At 36.5% G+C, this 17667-nt stretch overlaps 1 protein-coding gene across 8 annotated transcripts in view; it reads right to left on the reverse strand.

The window, feature by feature from the left end:
- Positions 1-6269: 6269 nt before the first annotated feature.
- NR2C1 (nuclear receptor subfamily 2 group C member 1) overlaps positions 6270-17667 on the reverse strand; it is a 55696-nt gene continuing 44298 nt past the window's right edge. For 7 of the 8 annotated variants that reach the window (XM_074870765.1, XM_074870767.1, XM_074870769.1 and 4 more), the window contains 5 exons: positions 17026-17147; positions 13726-13865; positions 11664-11801; positions 7363-7468; positions 6270-6829 (listed from right to left, as the gene is read on the reverse strand). In XM_074870765.1, the coding sequence (XP_074726866.1) occupies positions 6655-6829; positions 7363-7468; positions 11664-11801; positions 13726-13865; positions 17026-17147 (681 nt within the window). In that variant the 3' untranslated portion in view covers positions 6270-6654. The other variant, XM_074870771.1, reaches the window with a different exon arrangement.

Genomic DNA, 17667 nt, shown 5'->3' on the forward strand with positions numbered 1-17667 from the left:
TAAAACAGAGGCAAGAGAGACTCTGGAGTAAGTTTTGATGGGGAAGAGACTCTGAATGCTTATTTCCAGCTCTCATAATTAGTAAACTCATTGCATCACCCAAACTTTATCTTTTACCAGTGCACCTTACACATTTTCTCTGCAGTGTGTCAGTGGGTAATTAATTTACTTGATGATAGAAACATTTAAGAATTTAAACATGGAAAGAATGGTAGCTCGTTTCTCATTTGGGATGCCGTTCTGGGTTATCTGCACATTCATGCAAATGGCACATTCATTTATAACAGAAGACAAAGACTAAAAAAAAATTACACTTTTTCAATTATCATTGAGAAATCAGTTCTGGAATAGACTAAAACTTGTGATAGTTTCACAAAATTCATTATTTATCCAGTAATATTTAAAACTGAGACAATTAAACCTGAACATCTGAAGCCTGTATTTCTTTCAAAAGAAAACCTGTGTCCAACCTAAAACTGATCCATAATGAATCAAATAATCATTTCCAAATACACATTATTGCATTATATGACATGAAGATCTGTGATCAGGGTTCATTACAATACATATTTCTATGTAGTGTTTTAAAAAGAAAAAAATTGGTAAATTAAAATTTTACAATAAATTACTACATTTTCAAATTCATAGGCCAGAAAGTAGTAAGCATGGAAACAAAGGGTTAATAGCAACAAAGATTAGCAAACAGCAAGATATTACAGCTATCACAAATCCCAGAGACTCAATATAATTGACAATACCACATTGTGTAATAAAAGTGTGAAAGATCCACAAACTCTTTGTAATCATATACACTGGTTTAGGTCTGTAAGTCAATCCATATAAAACACTAACAAAGTAATAGGTTATTGCGATCGTTTTCTATAATAGAAAGTTACAATTTATTTCAAAAAATACAGCCAAAATAGAATTTACCAATTTAGCCAGGTTTCAAGACATTTACAGTGATTTTTTTATACAACATCAAGACAACTACAGTGACATTGTAATGCTTGCACTGAAACTGATGTAATAGCAAACTGCAAAGGCTGAACAAAACGAACAGACTGACTTTCACGGACACTGAAGATCACACAAGGGACATAAATGTACAGACAGGTAAGTCTGTAACTGCAGAAGGTATTGCAATGCATTTAAAAAAAGTTTAAAATACAACAGTCATTTGCACCAGGAACTTTACCAGTATGAAACAAGTAACCTAAACCCACGTATGTATGTACAACATATACTTTCATGAAAAATTTTTGAACCAGTAAGCTCTTATGTGTAATATTGCCCCATCTTTAAATGACAGGATTCTAAAATATATAAAATTGTTTTTCCTTTCATGTGATTTATATTAAAATGATTTTTTCCTGCTCTTAACATTGAAAATTTTAAAGGTGTTGAAACTAAACTTGTCCTTTCATTGACAAAGAGACTTCTTATTTTTTGGCTAGTAAATGCCATAGTTTGGTTAAATCCTGATTGGGTATGAAAACTGTCAGGCTGCCGAAGATTAAAAAGGTGAAAAATAAATTAAAGGTGAAAGGAAGAGGACACAAAAATAATGAGATGTTTTAACATCCATGGTGGAATAGGCTTCAATATTTACATTTTTGTTAGCTGATTAACGATGTTACTGACCAGCATGAAAGAAACCAGTAATACTAGCCAGCCTTTCTTTCACTGGCAGAGAACATTTATTCACAAGACTATAAATGACAATATATCATACAGGTGGTAATGTGAGATCATGTCATCATAAAAAATAGCTGTTAGAAACACTAAAAGCCTGAGCTGAAGGTAACTTAATATGCTCCATTTAATTAAGCAGCAAGTTATCTTAAAAAACCAAACCAACAAAACCAGAATGTCACTTTTTAAACTTTCCATGAGCTGTTAATTATTCTCAGATGACTGCAATGGTTAACAACCAGAAATAAGGAAAACCCATGTTCATCCCTGTATTATTTTACCTGTTTTACAGCTGCTGTTCCTGAGAAAACTGTTATGCCACATTCCTTATCAAAAGCATGGATTTATAGTTTGAGAATGATTAATGAAATTATTTTAAAATGATTAATGAAAAATCTTGATGAGCAAAGTGAGTAACACTGAAGCAACAACCTGGAGTATGGCATCCAGCTTCTAGATCATCACAAAGACAAGAGAGATTACTTGTCAGGCAGCAGAGACCAGCTGCACCCTACCTTTAAATCAATACTGAAATTACGATGAAAATTTATTATTATGGAAAAATGTAAGAAAACTTTGGGGAAAAAACACTTACTTACCAGTAGCCAGAGCTCTCTGCAATGCGTTGTATGTATGCACATTTGCTCTACAGAGGTCCAAATGTCAGAGGTATCCAAGATCATAAAATGGGGGTTTTTCGGCCCTCACAATACTGTGGCTGTGTACTCATCTCTCTCCCTCTTCCTTGACTTCACAGCAAGCATAGAGTTACAATATTCCCCCAGCCACACACAGCAAGGGAGAAGGGTATATGGTTATCACATATGCAGACAACACACAAGTAGCTAGAATCTCTTTGAGATAAGCAACTTTTCTTTATGTGCGTATCTATATAGATGGCCACACCACAGGTAATTAAGTGTCCCAGTATTACAGCAGAAGGTGGCTGGCAGAGACTTTTTGGTTCTTTGGTTGAAGATTTCTTGAACTAGTTGTCCAGTTTGCAAAGATAAGAAACAGATATTATTAGGCAAAGCCTCAAATGTTGTCTAAGAACTATTAGAGTATATCCTGATTACTGATGGTGACTCAACCATACCTCAAGAGAGGTAATACAGTCCGTTACCTAGTCTGGAGCTGGTTATCCTGTTTGGTTTCTCAGCTGGTCAAGTGAACTAGATTAAAGATCATCTGAAAGTCTCTGACGCATGCAAATAATTAAGACAATATTCTCTTGCTACCCAAGATGTGAAGGGAAATCTCAGACCTGAAAATACAGGATTTAAAAAGAAAAACATGGATGGGTGAGTTTCCTGATTTGGTGATCTGGCAGAAATCCCAGATGAAGTCCAAGGGATTTGCCAGGAAAAGAATAGTAAAAGGTGTGGGAGGGGAAGAAGTCAGCCATTGGGATTTGGATCTTCTGCTGCCCAGCAGAAGTGATGGGCATCAAAAAGAACAGCCAGGACACGTTTCAAACACCTGAATTTAAAGAACCTCATGAGAGACATGACCAAGGTTCTTGTGCTTTTGAGTTAACACATCCTAAGAAAGTAGTCAACCCAGCAGTCAGTGGTAATGGTAGTCCACACGTTACTGAAATAGGCGAACTTGTCTTCAAACAGACTAGGGCACAAAGAGGAAACAAGAATAGAAATCCAGAGAAAATGAGGTTGAGGCCATCTCCTCCAAAACAGTGCTCTGACAAAAAAAGCAGGAAAAAAAAAAGGCAAAAAAGAAGCATACCAGCTATCGAAAGGCAGCTAAATACCCATCAAGGACTACAAGAACCTTGCTAGGGCATGCAGAGGTGCAGTCAGGAAGGCTAAGGCTCAGCTAGAACTGAAATTGGCCAAAGATGTCAAGGACAAGAAAGGGTTCTTCAGATACATGAACAGTAAGCAGAAGCACAGGGAAGATATAGACCCATTGCTTAACAGGGCAGGGAAACTACTCACTGATAATGCTGACAAGGCAGAGGTTCTTGGTATCTTCTTTGTCTCTGTCTCTACCAGCACAGCTGGACCACAGAGCACAGGACCAAGTAGCTATGACAACACGTGTCGACCTGCCAGTAGTGGAGGAAGGGCTGGTCTGCAGCCTCCTGCAAGGGCTCAACCCACAGAAATCCATGGGACCAGAGGAAATCCACCCTACAGTATTAAGAGAAGTGGCTGACATTAGTGCAAGGCCACTGTCTGTAATCTTCGAAAAGTCTTGATCTCGATGCAAGAAGGAAATTTTTTATGCTGAGAACAATCAATCACTGCAACAACCTCCCCAGGGATGTGGTAGAGTCCCCATCACTGAAGGTTTTCAAGATGCAGTTGGACAGGGAGCTTAGATAATCTCATCTAGGCTCCCTTTCCCATGAAAGGTTGGACTGGGTGATCTTTCAAGGTCCCTTCAAACCCAGACTGTTCTATGATAAAGATGGATGAGCTGAGGGATTCAATCACTAAAGATGTACGTCTGTAGAAACACCGGTATTTTCTCAGCTGTTTCTGAAGCTGGACAGTACCATGCGAGAGGCGTCATCAGCTGAATCTTTTGGCCAGCTGTAAACAAAGAAGTGCATATCACACCTGAAGCTCAAGCTATGGAGTAGAAGGTTTCCGCAAGATGTGAGAGTTGCACAATGTACTGCATTTAGAAGGAAAACAAGCTTTTATTTCCATCTTACTATTATCTGGGTTACATGAATCTGGAGAACATTGGAATAAAACTCTTCCAAGAGTATTGCAATGCGTGGGAAACCACCTCCAAAATATTCAGGAGTAATGTGCTGTCAGCCTCCTTAAAAGGTTTAACACAGAGGACTGTAAATCTCCCATGGCTGTTGGGGCCAGAAGTGGGTTAGGGAGAGTACAGGGTGAGAAAGCAGGGTCAGAATTTCTAAGGAGAGCTGAACTGAAAAATGATATACCTCCCATCTGCAACTTGGTACTACAGATAGCAAGGTGGGCCTCTAACCCCCGGGGAGAGAACAAGCCCAGAATATTGGCAGCAACTGTCTTTTGTATTTCCGTAAACCCTGCTGATGAGATGCGTACCTCCTGAGACGCAGAACAGTAGTCCTCGTACTGCTCTCCAGGGAACGCTGAGGAAGAGCTTGAATGCTTGCCCATCGAAAGGTGGAATGTGGCAAGAGCTCAGCTGCCATGGCCAGCTCCAACACTGAAGGCTGTTCTCCAGCAAGTCACTGAGTGCCAAGACAAAGCAGGGGTGGTTCCATCCCACCAGGGTCCTCAGCACTGAGTGCTCTGGCCTGTGGTATTGGATATGACCGATCCTGTAATACAGCCTCAGATTACAGAGCTTGGGTGGATGAAGATCCAAACAGCTCAGTTAGTGGAATTGAAAAGGACACAGAAATTGAGAGTCAAGCAGTTCTCTGATTCTTTTTGGCTGTTTGAGATCCTTAGGTGCTGAGAAAAACTACAGAACTCACCCAAGCCTCATCTAGTGGTCTCTTGGTATTAGGGTGGCCTTGGAGCTGCTAGTGCAGAGTGGGCAAAGGCCCCCATTTAAGCTGATCTTTTGGATAAGCAATTTCTGGTGCAACCATGTGTTTCTTGATTGGGTGAGGCTCTTCCTCACCCAACGTTGCCAGAGAAAGAGAAGGTTCATGATAAATAGAATTCGGCCTTGATCCAAGATTTAGATAATCCTAAATGCTAGTGTCAGAGGTAGACCACCACTTTTACTAGGATACTTCTCTCATTTTAAGCAACAAGTATTAAATGTGCTAGGGAAGTATAACTTCCTGCTGCAAAAGGAAGCAAGAAGCAACCATGTGTCAGCGTTACTTGTCAGTGAGGCACATGCCTCAAGATAGAAAAACATTTAAACCCATCCTTAGATGGAGCTATGGAGTATGATTCAGGCAACATATATGAAGTATCTAGGCCCATTTCTAATAAGGAAAGGAAAAGCAGCAGAGACCATGCTCCCATAGGGAGAGGCACTGGATTTGACAAACTCAAATTTAAAAAATAATCATATGAGACTGGTTGGAAAAGAGAACTACATAGCCAAAGGTTAACAATAATAAAAAAGTAAAGACCTGAACGCAAGCTAAGAGGCATCCAGAACGCCTCCATCGTTGTGCACTGAGTATGAAAGAGGGAGGGTTAGTGTGAAAAAGCTTTAACTTCTGAGATGAGAGAAAACAGGATGCTGTCTTTGAATACCTGCAGTATACACTTCTCTGTTACTTTTTCATAGTATAAAACAGCTGACGTCTACCAAGACGTAATACTACAACACGGTATTGCTTCGCATCCACAAAACAGTCAGTGCTGACCCTTTGCTGCTTCACTTTTGATCAACTGCATCAACGTATCATCAGAATATTTTTAAATGTGAACTTCCTCTACTTTCCCTGCACTTGTAATGCTGTCCAGTGTTTCATTCAACAAGAGAAAAATCTCTCTTCAAAACAACAGAAAAAACTAAGTTTGGTTATAACAGTCTTGTTTCCATGGAAACACTGGCCTTTTCAGGATGTTTGATCGTTTATTTTCCATTTGATCAGTGAGAAAGAACTAGTAGCAAAACACTGAAGACACAACTCAGAGAGGAAAGTTAATTTATTTGTCTAAAACATCAAACTAAGTTGAGATACCTTAGTTCAGTCAAAGCTTCTTCAGTTTCCTCACAAGCCTGGATTTCATAAACAAATATTCCAAGTTCGTCTATCTACAAAAATAGGATGGACAATTCTTGACTTTCTTCAGATACCAAGTTAATTTACAAGTCCTTGAAGATCGGATGAAAAATAGGAAGTGATCCTATATTCCTTAATACACTCCACCATGTTTCCCAAGTGTACTGGAAAGGAGGAATACTAGCCTTCTTTGGAAAGGTGCATGGGAAGGCTTATTGCCATCTCTTGGAGACAGGGTATGCATTTACATTACCATGACTGCCATGGTACAGAATTCTTCACTGCTACTTTTATACGGCATGACCAATTATCTGAGAGTTGTAGTCCGCTGTCTCCATTCGCAGAATATAGGGGATGATGCTATCAATCTGAACATTTCCAATTAGTCCTGCAAAGAATAGCTCTTCAGTGATGGCAGCACTCATCAGTCTAAGAGCAGGCAATCGGAGAAGAAGTCTAGACAGTCTGGAAAATAAGTTTGGTAAAAAGTGTTACTTGTGGTCACAGATTTTGGTGTTATTCACAATCACATTATCGTAAGAGAAGAGAAAAAATTAGCAAGGGACAATACTGGTCAAAATTCACTATATCTAGTTCATGAAAGGCTTAAATATTTAAATCAGTACAGTATTAAATTTATGTTCAGTCCAGTCTTCAACAGTACAAAAAATGTGAATATGCCTGTCAATTACATGGACTGTATAATTTTTGGAATTAGACTAAATGAGGAAGTATTCCAAAAAGGTGCTTCAAAATGAAAACGTTAAAAATATTTTATTTCCAGTATTTCATTTCAGAAATTAATGAACGAGTAGATAAATAATACTCATAACATGTATGAGCACATGCATAGTATTTGAAGTGCTCTAAAGGTAATTTCTTACCTTTAAGGAGGTAAGAATAAAATGTACATATTTATGACAAGAAATACCGTATAAATCAGTACCACCAATGCTCTGAAAAGAGAATCAATCAAGTAAGCTTCTTAGTTTACAGACCTGTAAGTATCATCCGGATATGCTTTTGTTACATAGTCTTGGAACTCCATGTAAGCCTTTTCTTGAAATTTCTCGATCTGTACCACATTTTCTAGACCTGGGTGATCTGCAAAAAACACTCTACATTGTTATACCTGTTCTAGATAAGATGCACTAAAATCCATACAGATTATCTAACTGTAAGCATACTGAAATCGTTATTTGGTAGCTGTAGCAACTTCACAGTTTCAGTGGAGGAGACTGCTTTACCTCCTTGTATTTCTTTTCCCCTATGTTTATGTTTTACTTAGTTTTTTATAAATACAACCAGACATTTTTTGAAGCATTCAAATAAAAGCAGTGTTTGCAATGCTTACATCAGTCTTGATGATATAGCTCTGTTCTCTGTGTAGCAGTAACAGCATTGTTTCAATACACTGACATTTACTGGAATACTGTATGCACAAATAACATTTGGGTGGGAAGTGAAGGATAAAATTAGGATCGGTAGAAAAAGCAGAATAAAAGGCTGTGAACCATTTGTTTCCTAAAAACTGTAGAAGATATGCAGCATAACATTCTTTTTCAACTGTTCAGTGCAAAATTTTCAAATGTGTTAAACATAATTTTTAGCAGTGATTTAAACACTTGAAATCTAAGCCTTGGTAAAATGAAAAGATATCAACCTAACTGCCAGGTCACATTTGGAAATTATTATCCAGTAATTCTTAACACTTTACATGGTCTGTAATTTTTATTATTCATCTATCTTAATGTAAATATTTTACTGTCATAGTAGCATGACAAATCACGTAATTTTATTTTTCAGAAATGGGATCATAAATGAGCTGCCGAATTATGTTAGATAAAAGGTTATTTCTAACAGTCACTCCTCCTCTCCAAATATATGGCCTTCTGTCAACAAAACCAGGAGGTTTTGGTCTAGCTCTGCAGGTATAGAAGCTTTCAGAGCAATTTAGCAGTTATGTGATACATTGGACTCCCCTGAACACATAATTTCACAGAGGAATATTTTGTCCCGTATAGTAATTCAGTCATTCTGAAAGCCTGATTTCAAATTTATGCAGAGGACAAGAGGTTAACAACTTTGTAAAGAAGCAACACATTTTGAAGAGCTGTTGTTGACATGCAATACGCATCGCTTCATGACGCTGCTTTTAGAGCAATGTCAGAAACACAGCTAGAAGTCAACTTCGGAAAAGAGTAGTTTGAAGACCACTGCTAGTATACTAGTAGCCATTTATAAAGATGCGAAGTCTTCTAGGCCCTCCCTTTACACCCACGTCTTTGCACAAGACTGTCTTGTGACAGTCAAACAGCTGGCTTGGCACAGAAGATTTTCAGTAGTCTTCAAGTCTCCAGCTATGGAAGACAGCATATCAGCAGGGCCTACTAAAGCAGATGTTCTTACCTTAGGACTCTGCTGCATGTGCAGCCCAGCCTCACCCTGTAGCAGAGCAGTAAAATCCCTGAAATTGTAATTTCTGGCCTGTGAATCATTGCCAGAATATCCCTTCTGTTCAAGGTACTGAACATGACTTTCAGGTATATGAAGATTTTGTTATATGGCTCATAGGATCAAGAATATTGACAACACATTGCCATTAGAGCAGCTACACATCATTAGGAATGTGATCCTGAAAGCATGTGAGATAAAGAAAATTCATCTCAATCATGAGACTGGATATAGTCTTTTCTACCTTTTGTGTTGTCAAATTTAATCAGAAGCAGACAAATTAACTTCAGACTAAGCAAATAAGTGAATATTGCTTTGCAAGTGTAAGGTTCCTAGAGAAATATTTTCTGGTGTCTTAACCGATTTCTTCAGCCAGGCCAACAGATCATGTCATAAATCCTGATAGAAATTGTGCTAGAAAAACAGGCTAGAGGTGTTGTTCTATCATTTTGTTTCTTTCCTGGAGCAACTTGTACCAGATCTGAGTATGGGAATGCCATGAAAGGACTAATTATTTTGGGGTAAGGAACACCTAAAGGAGAATTAAGTCTCCTGCAAGCATTATCTACTAACATTAAGCAAGCAAGTACCCTCCCACCCTCCACTTAAAGAAAGTCTCTGCTTATTCTGAAAGAAAGGTGAAAAGTCCAGGCAACTCTTCAGTCCTCAGCAGAAAAGAAAAACTGCAAATATTTTCAAGCGCTCTTAATATTGCAATTAGTACTGCTTATCAGAAACTGAAATAATTCCTGTGCTTCAGTGGACTGTAGAAGCAAACACAAAATCATGCAAGATTCTCCTAGTCACAGGAATGACAGCTGGATTATGTTCTATAGTAAAAACACTCAGGATCTGATTTTCCTATTTAAAAAAAAAAAGAAAAAAAGCAATGGAGGATATGCAGGGTTTTGTTGTGCACTTCGATGAGTTACCATGAATTCCTGCTGATGCTGCCACTTTTACTGGGAGATGTGGATATTACATATAGAAAAGCTCATGTAAATATGAGGGAAATTGCAAAGCAAGAACCTCACAATTCTTTTTTATATATATATTAGAAAACCTGATTAAAATTTACATTTTGGAAGTGTCCCAAGTTCCAAAAGATTTTCTCACCTCAATTAACTTTTTTCTGAAAGGGTGAACTGCAACTAAATGGAAAAAGGAAGTTCTCAGATTCTAATAAATCCACAGAACTGACAAGAACCAAATACCCAGTTCTCCTCCATATCCTACACTACTGACAAGGGGCAGGTCAAGACTCATCCAGCTTTTTAAAATTTGCTCTGATCTTTTCTGTGGGACATCAGCATGTAAAAAAGGCAGAGCAACAAGGATTAAGGAAGCTGCTGATGCTTTTAAAACTTTTTAATGCAAAACGGAGTAACTGAAGATTTACTTTCTAAATGTGACAGTGAAAAATTCCTGGAGATACAGAAAGGACTTGAGGTTTGTACATTTTTCTTTTATTGAAAGATTTGGGTTTGCTTTTATATTAAATCCCTAAATTCTGAACGATGAATCTAAGCCTGCAAATATACTGATGTTTTTAGCTGTTGCTAAGAAATCAAGGACTTTTCAACTTCCCATGTCCTGCTAGTGCGCAGGTACACAAGAAACTGGGAGGGAGCACAGCCAGAGCAATGGACTCAAACTGGCCAAGGGAATATTCTGTAGCATACATCATGCTCAGTATATAGAGGAGGGTTGACCAGGAAGCTTGTGCTCACTTCCAGGATTGTGGTTTTGGGATTCTTGCTTCTCCGGGATCACCAGCCAGGAACAGGCTGGGCATCAGTTGGTGGTTCTGCGATGATGAGCAATCACATTGTGCATTTCTTCTTTTGTATCTTCTATTATTACTATTATTATTATCATTATTATTTTAATTTTATTTCAATTATTAAATCATTTTTATCTCAATCTATGAGTCTCCTTACCTTTACCCCTCCAATTCTCTCCTGCATTCCCTGGGGTGAGGGAGAATGACTGAGCAGCTGCGTGGTGTTTGGCTGCCAGCCAGGTTTAAAACATGACACTGACAGAATATCTGAATTCCTTTAGTGAAAAGTTAATTCTACAATTTTCAAATAAAAAGAATTAATTTTGTGGTTTTCTACAGTCCACGCATATGTTATATGATCTAACTACTCAGACATTATCTACCATAACCAGAGAACTCTTCTTCCTCCATACTGTAGACTAATCTCCCAAAGGAAAAAATAATCATTATTTTATTCTCTATTTATCTTCACTGTCTAATGTATGTCCATTAATGTTGCTTGGAGTACATTAGGCAAATACTGTTCAGAAGACAGAAATAATAGTATAAGGGAACATTTGTGGTGTTCATTCACCAGAAATGCTCTATGTAATATTTATTTTCAAAATACCTATGTGAAGTAAGGTGATACATTTCTGTAATTTTGCATGTAAGAACAGATGCTCAGAGAGATAGTCTTTCATACATTAAAAGCCCAACTTCAATCTATCTCAGCTGGATGTGCAAGAGCAACACTTCTGAAAATTAAACTGCAGGTCCTCAGAAAAAGTATCCCAGAAAGGAGGCATAGAATTAAAAGTAATAAATAAATTTAAAAAAAATCCCAAAACATCAGTGGCAGAGGCAAGAGTAAAAATGAAGTCTCCAAAGCAGCACTTGACTATTTACATTAAAAGATTAACCCTCCTCTTCTTACAGTCCTCATTATACACCTTCAAAGATTCCTCAACAAGTGAGGCAGCAATTCTACAGCTGATAGTAACCGCATATAATGAAACAGGCAGAAGTTTTATGGCAAAAAATAGCACAGATTGAAGTTTTACATTTGCAATAATTACATACCAGGACTGAAGAGGACGATTGCTTTCAAATATGCATATTCATATCCATCCAGGCAAAGCTTAACCATGCTGTTACAGAACTCTTGCAATTTGAAGATATGCTCCATTACTAGTTTTCCTCTGTCTGTTGGCAGCTTATCTAAGTTAACACACACATAAAATATAAAACCCCCAAGTCAACACACATGCAAAAGAAGTGGTCACACTGAAATTTTAAAAATAATTATTTTATTAGATTCAAACAGTGGGAGATCTATAAACTAATATACTAGATCTGAATAATCTGACAATTATGGACTATTAACAATCTTTTTTTTCTCCTCACGTTGTACAATTAGGTCTCTTCCTGCCACTAAAGCTTCCAGAAATCAGGAGTGGACTAGAGCTTGAAACAATCAAGGAAGGGAAAGACTACTTATAAGTAAAGAATACACTGCTACTGCAGATCTGTGCTCTACATCTAAGGGTCGAGTGCCATGAGGCAGGTTAGTGTACGGTTTTGTGGGCTATTTTAGTCAGTCAAAGACCATGCCACTGCTGAAAAAGGTGTACTTTGCATCTAAGGGATTAAGGTTGGTGCAGAGCTGTTGCCCTTGGGCCAGCAAAAGCTAAGCAGCCTGAAAATGCCGCTCCCTCCACAATCCATTGAACTAGGGTCCCTGGGCCCCACAAACTTGTAATCTCTTGGAGATGCTGCAGCTAGCATAGCACACAACTCAAAGACATTGGTCAAAAATTTCTGATTTTTGTATTCAAACTGAATTCCCAAATTAAATGGCAAAAATATTTATTTGTAGTAATGATAAAAGCATGATTAATTACTACAATACCCTTTTTGGTGAACATGCTTAAAAATTATGTAGACCAAAGTAAGTTCCCAAGTTCCATTTGTATCCCTCCTAAAGACATTCACAGATCTGTTAGTATCTTTAGCTGATTCAGTACATTTAGTGGTTTAATCAATCTGTTTTAATTATAAACTATTGTTATTTATAGGAGGATCTTGTGGCTATTTTTAAATCATGAATATTCCTTAGAAATAATTCTTTAATTCCCTCATCATAAAAGGAGAGGAAAAATCTATATAGTCTGGCGGGCTGTTTTTCTACAGCTTACCAGTCTGTTTTTGCATAGCATTAACAACACTGAATTTTCATACACGTAACAGCAAATAACCCAAAAATCTAGTTAAACCTGAAAATGCTAAGATTTTTGTATGTGTATCTGTCATATAAAAAAGGTGTTAAGACTATGAACAGATTAAGACTATACTGTTTTTGATTGGTTAGCTTTTCATGCTGACAACCTTGTGAGCGTTCACAAGCACACAAAGATTAGCTAAAGGAGTCCCCTACCACTCCGAAGAACATTTCCTTCACTGTAGAGTAAATGAAAGAGGAGACCAACTGACATCTCTTTCATTTGAATGAAAAATGTGCAAAAGATGCAGGACGTAGGATTAATAAGGAACAAAGCATACTTAGTGAAGATCTGATGAAGACTTGCATGTAGCCTACAACTAGTACACAGAAGTCAACAGGCCAAGTTATGTAAAGGAACTGGATCATCAGTTGGCATTTGGCTACTTTGTTTCACAGCTATGAACAGCAAGGACAGGTGGGTCATTCTTTATTTTATACCCTTGATACAGAGGAATCATATTCACAGTACACTTGTGTTCTTAATGTTGACGCTGCTTGAAATATTCCTAATTTGAGCTGATGATATTAATAGAACAGCAGAACAGTATTAGACATTACACAGACACACAATAAAAACATACAATGCTAACCTGTGTTAGATAGATGGGTAACTTTTTCTTCTTTTTTTTTAATTTGGGGGTAAGTATTAGCATAGCTGACTTTTGCAAAATTGCTAGAAGATTCCATCTTGTGAACTGTATTTTCTAGCATTGTTTTGTTTCAATACTAACCACGAAACTCTATAAACAGTAAATCTTCATTAACAACTGAAGGATAAGTAAAAAGCTTCTTTGCAGTTCAAAACTTAAAAAACATAAAGTAATTCCCCAAGTCTGGCAATGCGCACAGTATACACCTTACCTTGCTGTAAACTTCCATGAAGGTGATTAACAAATGCAGCTAATATAGTGGCCACATTCATAACTTGTGAACATTGTGCAAGACCAAGCGTAAAAAGTTCATTCCAGCAGGCTTTTACTAATGATATGCTGTTATCCTGTCTATTAAAAAATACAATAATTTCACTTAATAAACCCAGCCATTTGCATTCACATAGTTTTTTTAATTTGAAGAACACTTCATAAAACAATTAATCTAATTCAACCATTGCAACCAGTACCAAAATGAAGCCCCGCATCAAAAATATTTTTATTTGCATGCTAAGATTAAAATTCCTGTTTTAGAGTGACTTTTGTAAAAAAGTAATTTTCAGTTTAATGATCTAAAGGGAAATAGATTTCTATGACAAACGCAAGCTGAAGTTACAGTAAATGACAGCTGTCTAGGCATATTCCATGATGCTGGTTTTCTTAGGATTTACACTAATTTTTGAATAACATTTACATGTATGGACAAAAAAAGTTTGCATTGTTCCTGTATTGTGGATGTAGAATAGACTCAAAGGTCTAGGTCTTTTTTTTTTTTTTTTTTACTTGAAATCTGGCAGGTTGGTATAATTTTTTAATTAAAAATACACGTGGATGGAACATGTGAGATCAAGTTCCTGAGCTTCCTATCTGCTACTTTCTGTATCCTGTTTGGAATAAGGTTTGAAATACAGACTTCAAAGTATAAACAGAAGTCATGAGGATTTCTTTGCTGTAAGAATTAGTCCTTAAATTAAGTTTCATGTGTAGTCAATTTCTTTTTTTTTCCAATGCTGAATCTTAAAATTAGGTATGTCAATCCATATTCAGGCACTACTAACCTAACTTTCAGTATTGCCAAGCATCTCTAACTCGGAGAGCTTAACAAGAGCTCAGTACCTTAAAAAGGAAATCCTACCAGTGAGGAGTCAAACTCAGGTACCATGTTTCACAGTTTTAGCAGTAAATATAAATAATGGAAACTTAAAAGAAGTACAAGAGCTATCAAAGAACAAAAGCATATTAAAGCTAGGATTTCAACTGCAAAAATACAATGGAATGGATTTTTGCAAGAACGTTGATGTAATCTTCAAGAACATTTCTGATTCTTTACTGCAATACTAATATGACAAATGACAGACTAATGTAGACTTGTCCTCTACTGGATTACAGAGAGCTTACCTAGGGCAGTATTTTTTACTACAATCCAGTTCTTGTTATGGTAGACATGATACTGTACATGCAGCTTCTACACATATTTGTCACATCCCTATTCATCTCCTGTCAAAGGCACTATGCTGAGGAACAGTGAAAGCCAGGTGTACTGGCTAGTCAGCGATATGTGTGTAGATAAACGTATCAACTAGAGCACCTTTATGGCTGACCAAATTTGGACCAGAACAAGCTGATCAAACTTAGGCAGCATCAAAAAACTAAGAGGCTGTAACCAGCTTGATGAATGTTTCAGTAGGAATCTCTCTTGCCTACAAGATCCTCATGCAGGAAGATGAATAAAGCAGTAATTTGGCATCATTACCTACATCAGTATGCCAAAGCCAACTATCTTGCCATGACTAAGGAAAACATTGCCTGAGGAGGGAACCACCTAGATACAATTATCTATCTTCCTTACAAAACCATTACAATGGTTTAGTTTTGGCTTGTCAGCTCCTCTCAATTACTAGTACCATAAATTTATCTTCATTTTAAAAGTGAAATGAGTCACCCTTCTAAAAGTCAAAATTATAGTACTATAGGGCTCAAATTAAAAAAGCTGCATTAACTTCAAATAAATCTCCACTTGAACAAAAGTTAGTATTTTATGCTCTTCAAAAGGAAAACTGTATATTTATGTTAAATGGAGTTTAAATACACTGTTGCCCATGATCTTGACTGGGACTGTAAATGCTAGCACAGGTGAATATAAACACTATTAAGACAGCCTACTCCTCCATTTTTTTATTCAAACAGAAAAATATATTGGGAAGTAACATATTAAAAAAATATGCTGATTTTCTATAAGCATTTTTTGTTTAATTTTTTTGGAGAGACAGGTCTTCTGTACAACATTTTATTTTTAAAACACAGTTCCCATTTGTTGTTATAACACTAATTTGCAGTGTCTCTTTGTTACAAAATCCTTTTAAAAATGTATAATGATATAATGTACTATGTTAATTTGCTACGTATCATAAAATTCTGCAGGGCAACAATTTCTACTAAAATAAAACATATTTACCTTATTTTTTACCCTTGCTATTGTTTAACTTTATAGAACTTTAATTTTTCCTTCTGCAAAACACAGGCTTCAATTACATACAGTACACTTTCTTTCCTTAAACAATGTAGAATCGTTTGGTTTAAAGATCTGAGTAAACACAAATGGTAATCACAGGTCATCTTGCTTTTGACAGCCTTCCTGGAAAAGGGGACAATCCCTCCCTTTAAAAAAGAATTCTCTTTGCCGCCACAGTTATACACTATTTTGATATTGAATTTTTAAAAAAACCACTGTAGATGAGAAGAGACAAATATTATTTATACTCCATTTGTGTCACAGCTGATACAGTATCTTTATTTGTTTGATCTGTCTTCATAAAATTACTTCTGAAAATAACATAAATCACTTTTCCCCATGCTGTTTTGAGATGTTTTCTCATGATGATTGGCAATGGACTGCTACATTTAGCTCAAGAATTTTAAGTGATGCGCTGAGTCCTACTGGAAAAGCAGGATGTTATACAAATGGTAAAAAAGAATAATAAGAATTACTGTCCGGTTGCAGCAATCATTTGTTTTTGGAAAATCCTCTGAAATTAAACAACTTCATCCTGAATGCTTGCCGAATCTAGCTAACCACTTTCTTCATACAGGTTATTAAAGGCAAAAATTATGACTACTAATTCACCTATGAAGATGATAATATTTGGGAGTCCAGAAAGAAGCTTCTTTCTGGTGACTGCTTGATAAGCATCTTAGTTTGGGATTATATTAGCTATTAAAAAAAAATGATAGGAAGTCCTATTTACTGAAAATTTATTAAAGAAGTAGCAGTGGGCAGGCATTTAATTGTTATAAATCTACTACTTTTTCCTTCAAAACCCAACCAAAGTACCTGAATTGGTCTGAGGTTGGAAGTAGTTTTGATTCAGAAAACTATCTTCATGATGAAGATCTATAAAACAGTTTTAATAAGTAGATTTATATTTCAAAATGTCATGAATAAGACAGTGAAAATAAAAAATTAAAAAGTGTGTATTTACAAGATTAGTGAATAGAGTAACTGAACACTTACCCTAAAGCTTGGAAAGATGGAATGGAACGTGCCCAGTGCATGGACAAGAAAAGCAACCTCGAAGCAGACTCGCAGATATAGTGAACGTTAAGATATTCAGGCATAGGAGAAGGCATGGTGAGCTGGCAACCAAAAAATAAAACAGAAAAATAAAAGCATAATTTTACTTTCTTCATAAAAAGCATGGTAAGAAAAAATCAGCCTTAGAGTTTCTTTTAAGTGAGAATTGTAAAATTTTTTTTAGATAAACATGAGATAATCCTGAAATAAAATTGAATGACTGCCTTTTTCATTATTAGCCACACTGTTATACCCTGTAATAACTACAAAGCAACAAAGACAACAAACATTTTGAATCTTTATCTTAGATAAATATTCATGTCTGAGACACCTGTAGATGGAAAAATCCCAAATAAAACTCAACTTTTGAGACACTCAATGAATAAAAGTTTTAGAAGACTCATTGTAATTAGAATGAAGTTGCTTACATTTATATATAGATAAATAAACACAGAAGCATCATTACTTTCTAAAGCTTCCCCCATAGGAATGAAATAAGTGGTCTGAAAAATTAAGAGAAACCCCCCCCCCAATTCCTGGGGAGGGTGTGTGTGTGTGTGTGTGAATTCTATTTCACGAAAC

The sequence above is a fragment of the Strix uralensis genome, chromosome 5 (assembly GCF_047716275.1).
Source record: "Strix uralensis isolate ZFMK-TIS-50842 chromosome 5, bStrUra1, whole genome shotgun sequence".
Classification (NCBI taxonomy): Eukaryota; Metazoa; Chordata; class Aves; order Strigiformes; family Strigidae; genus Strix; species Strix uralensis.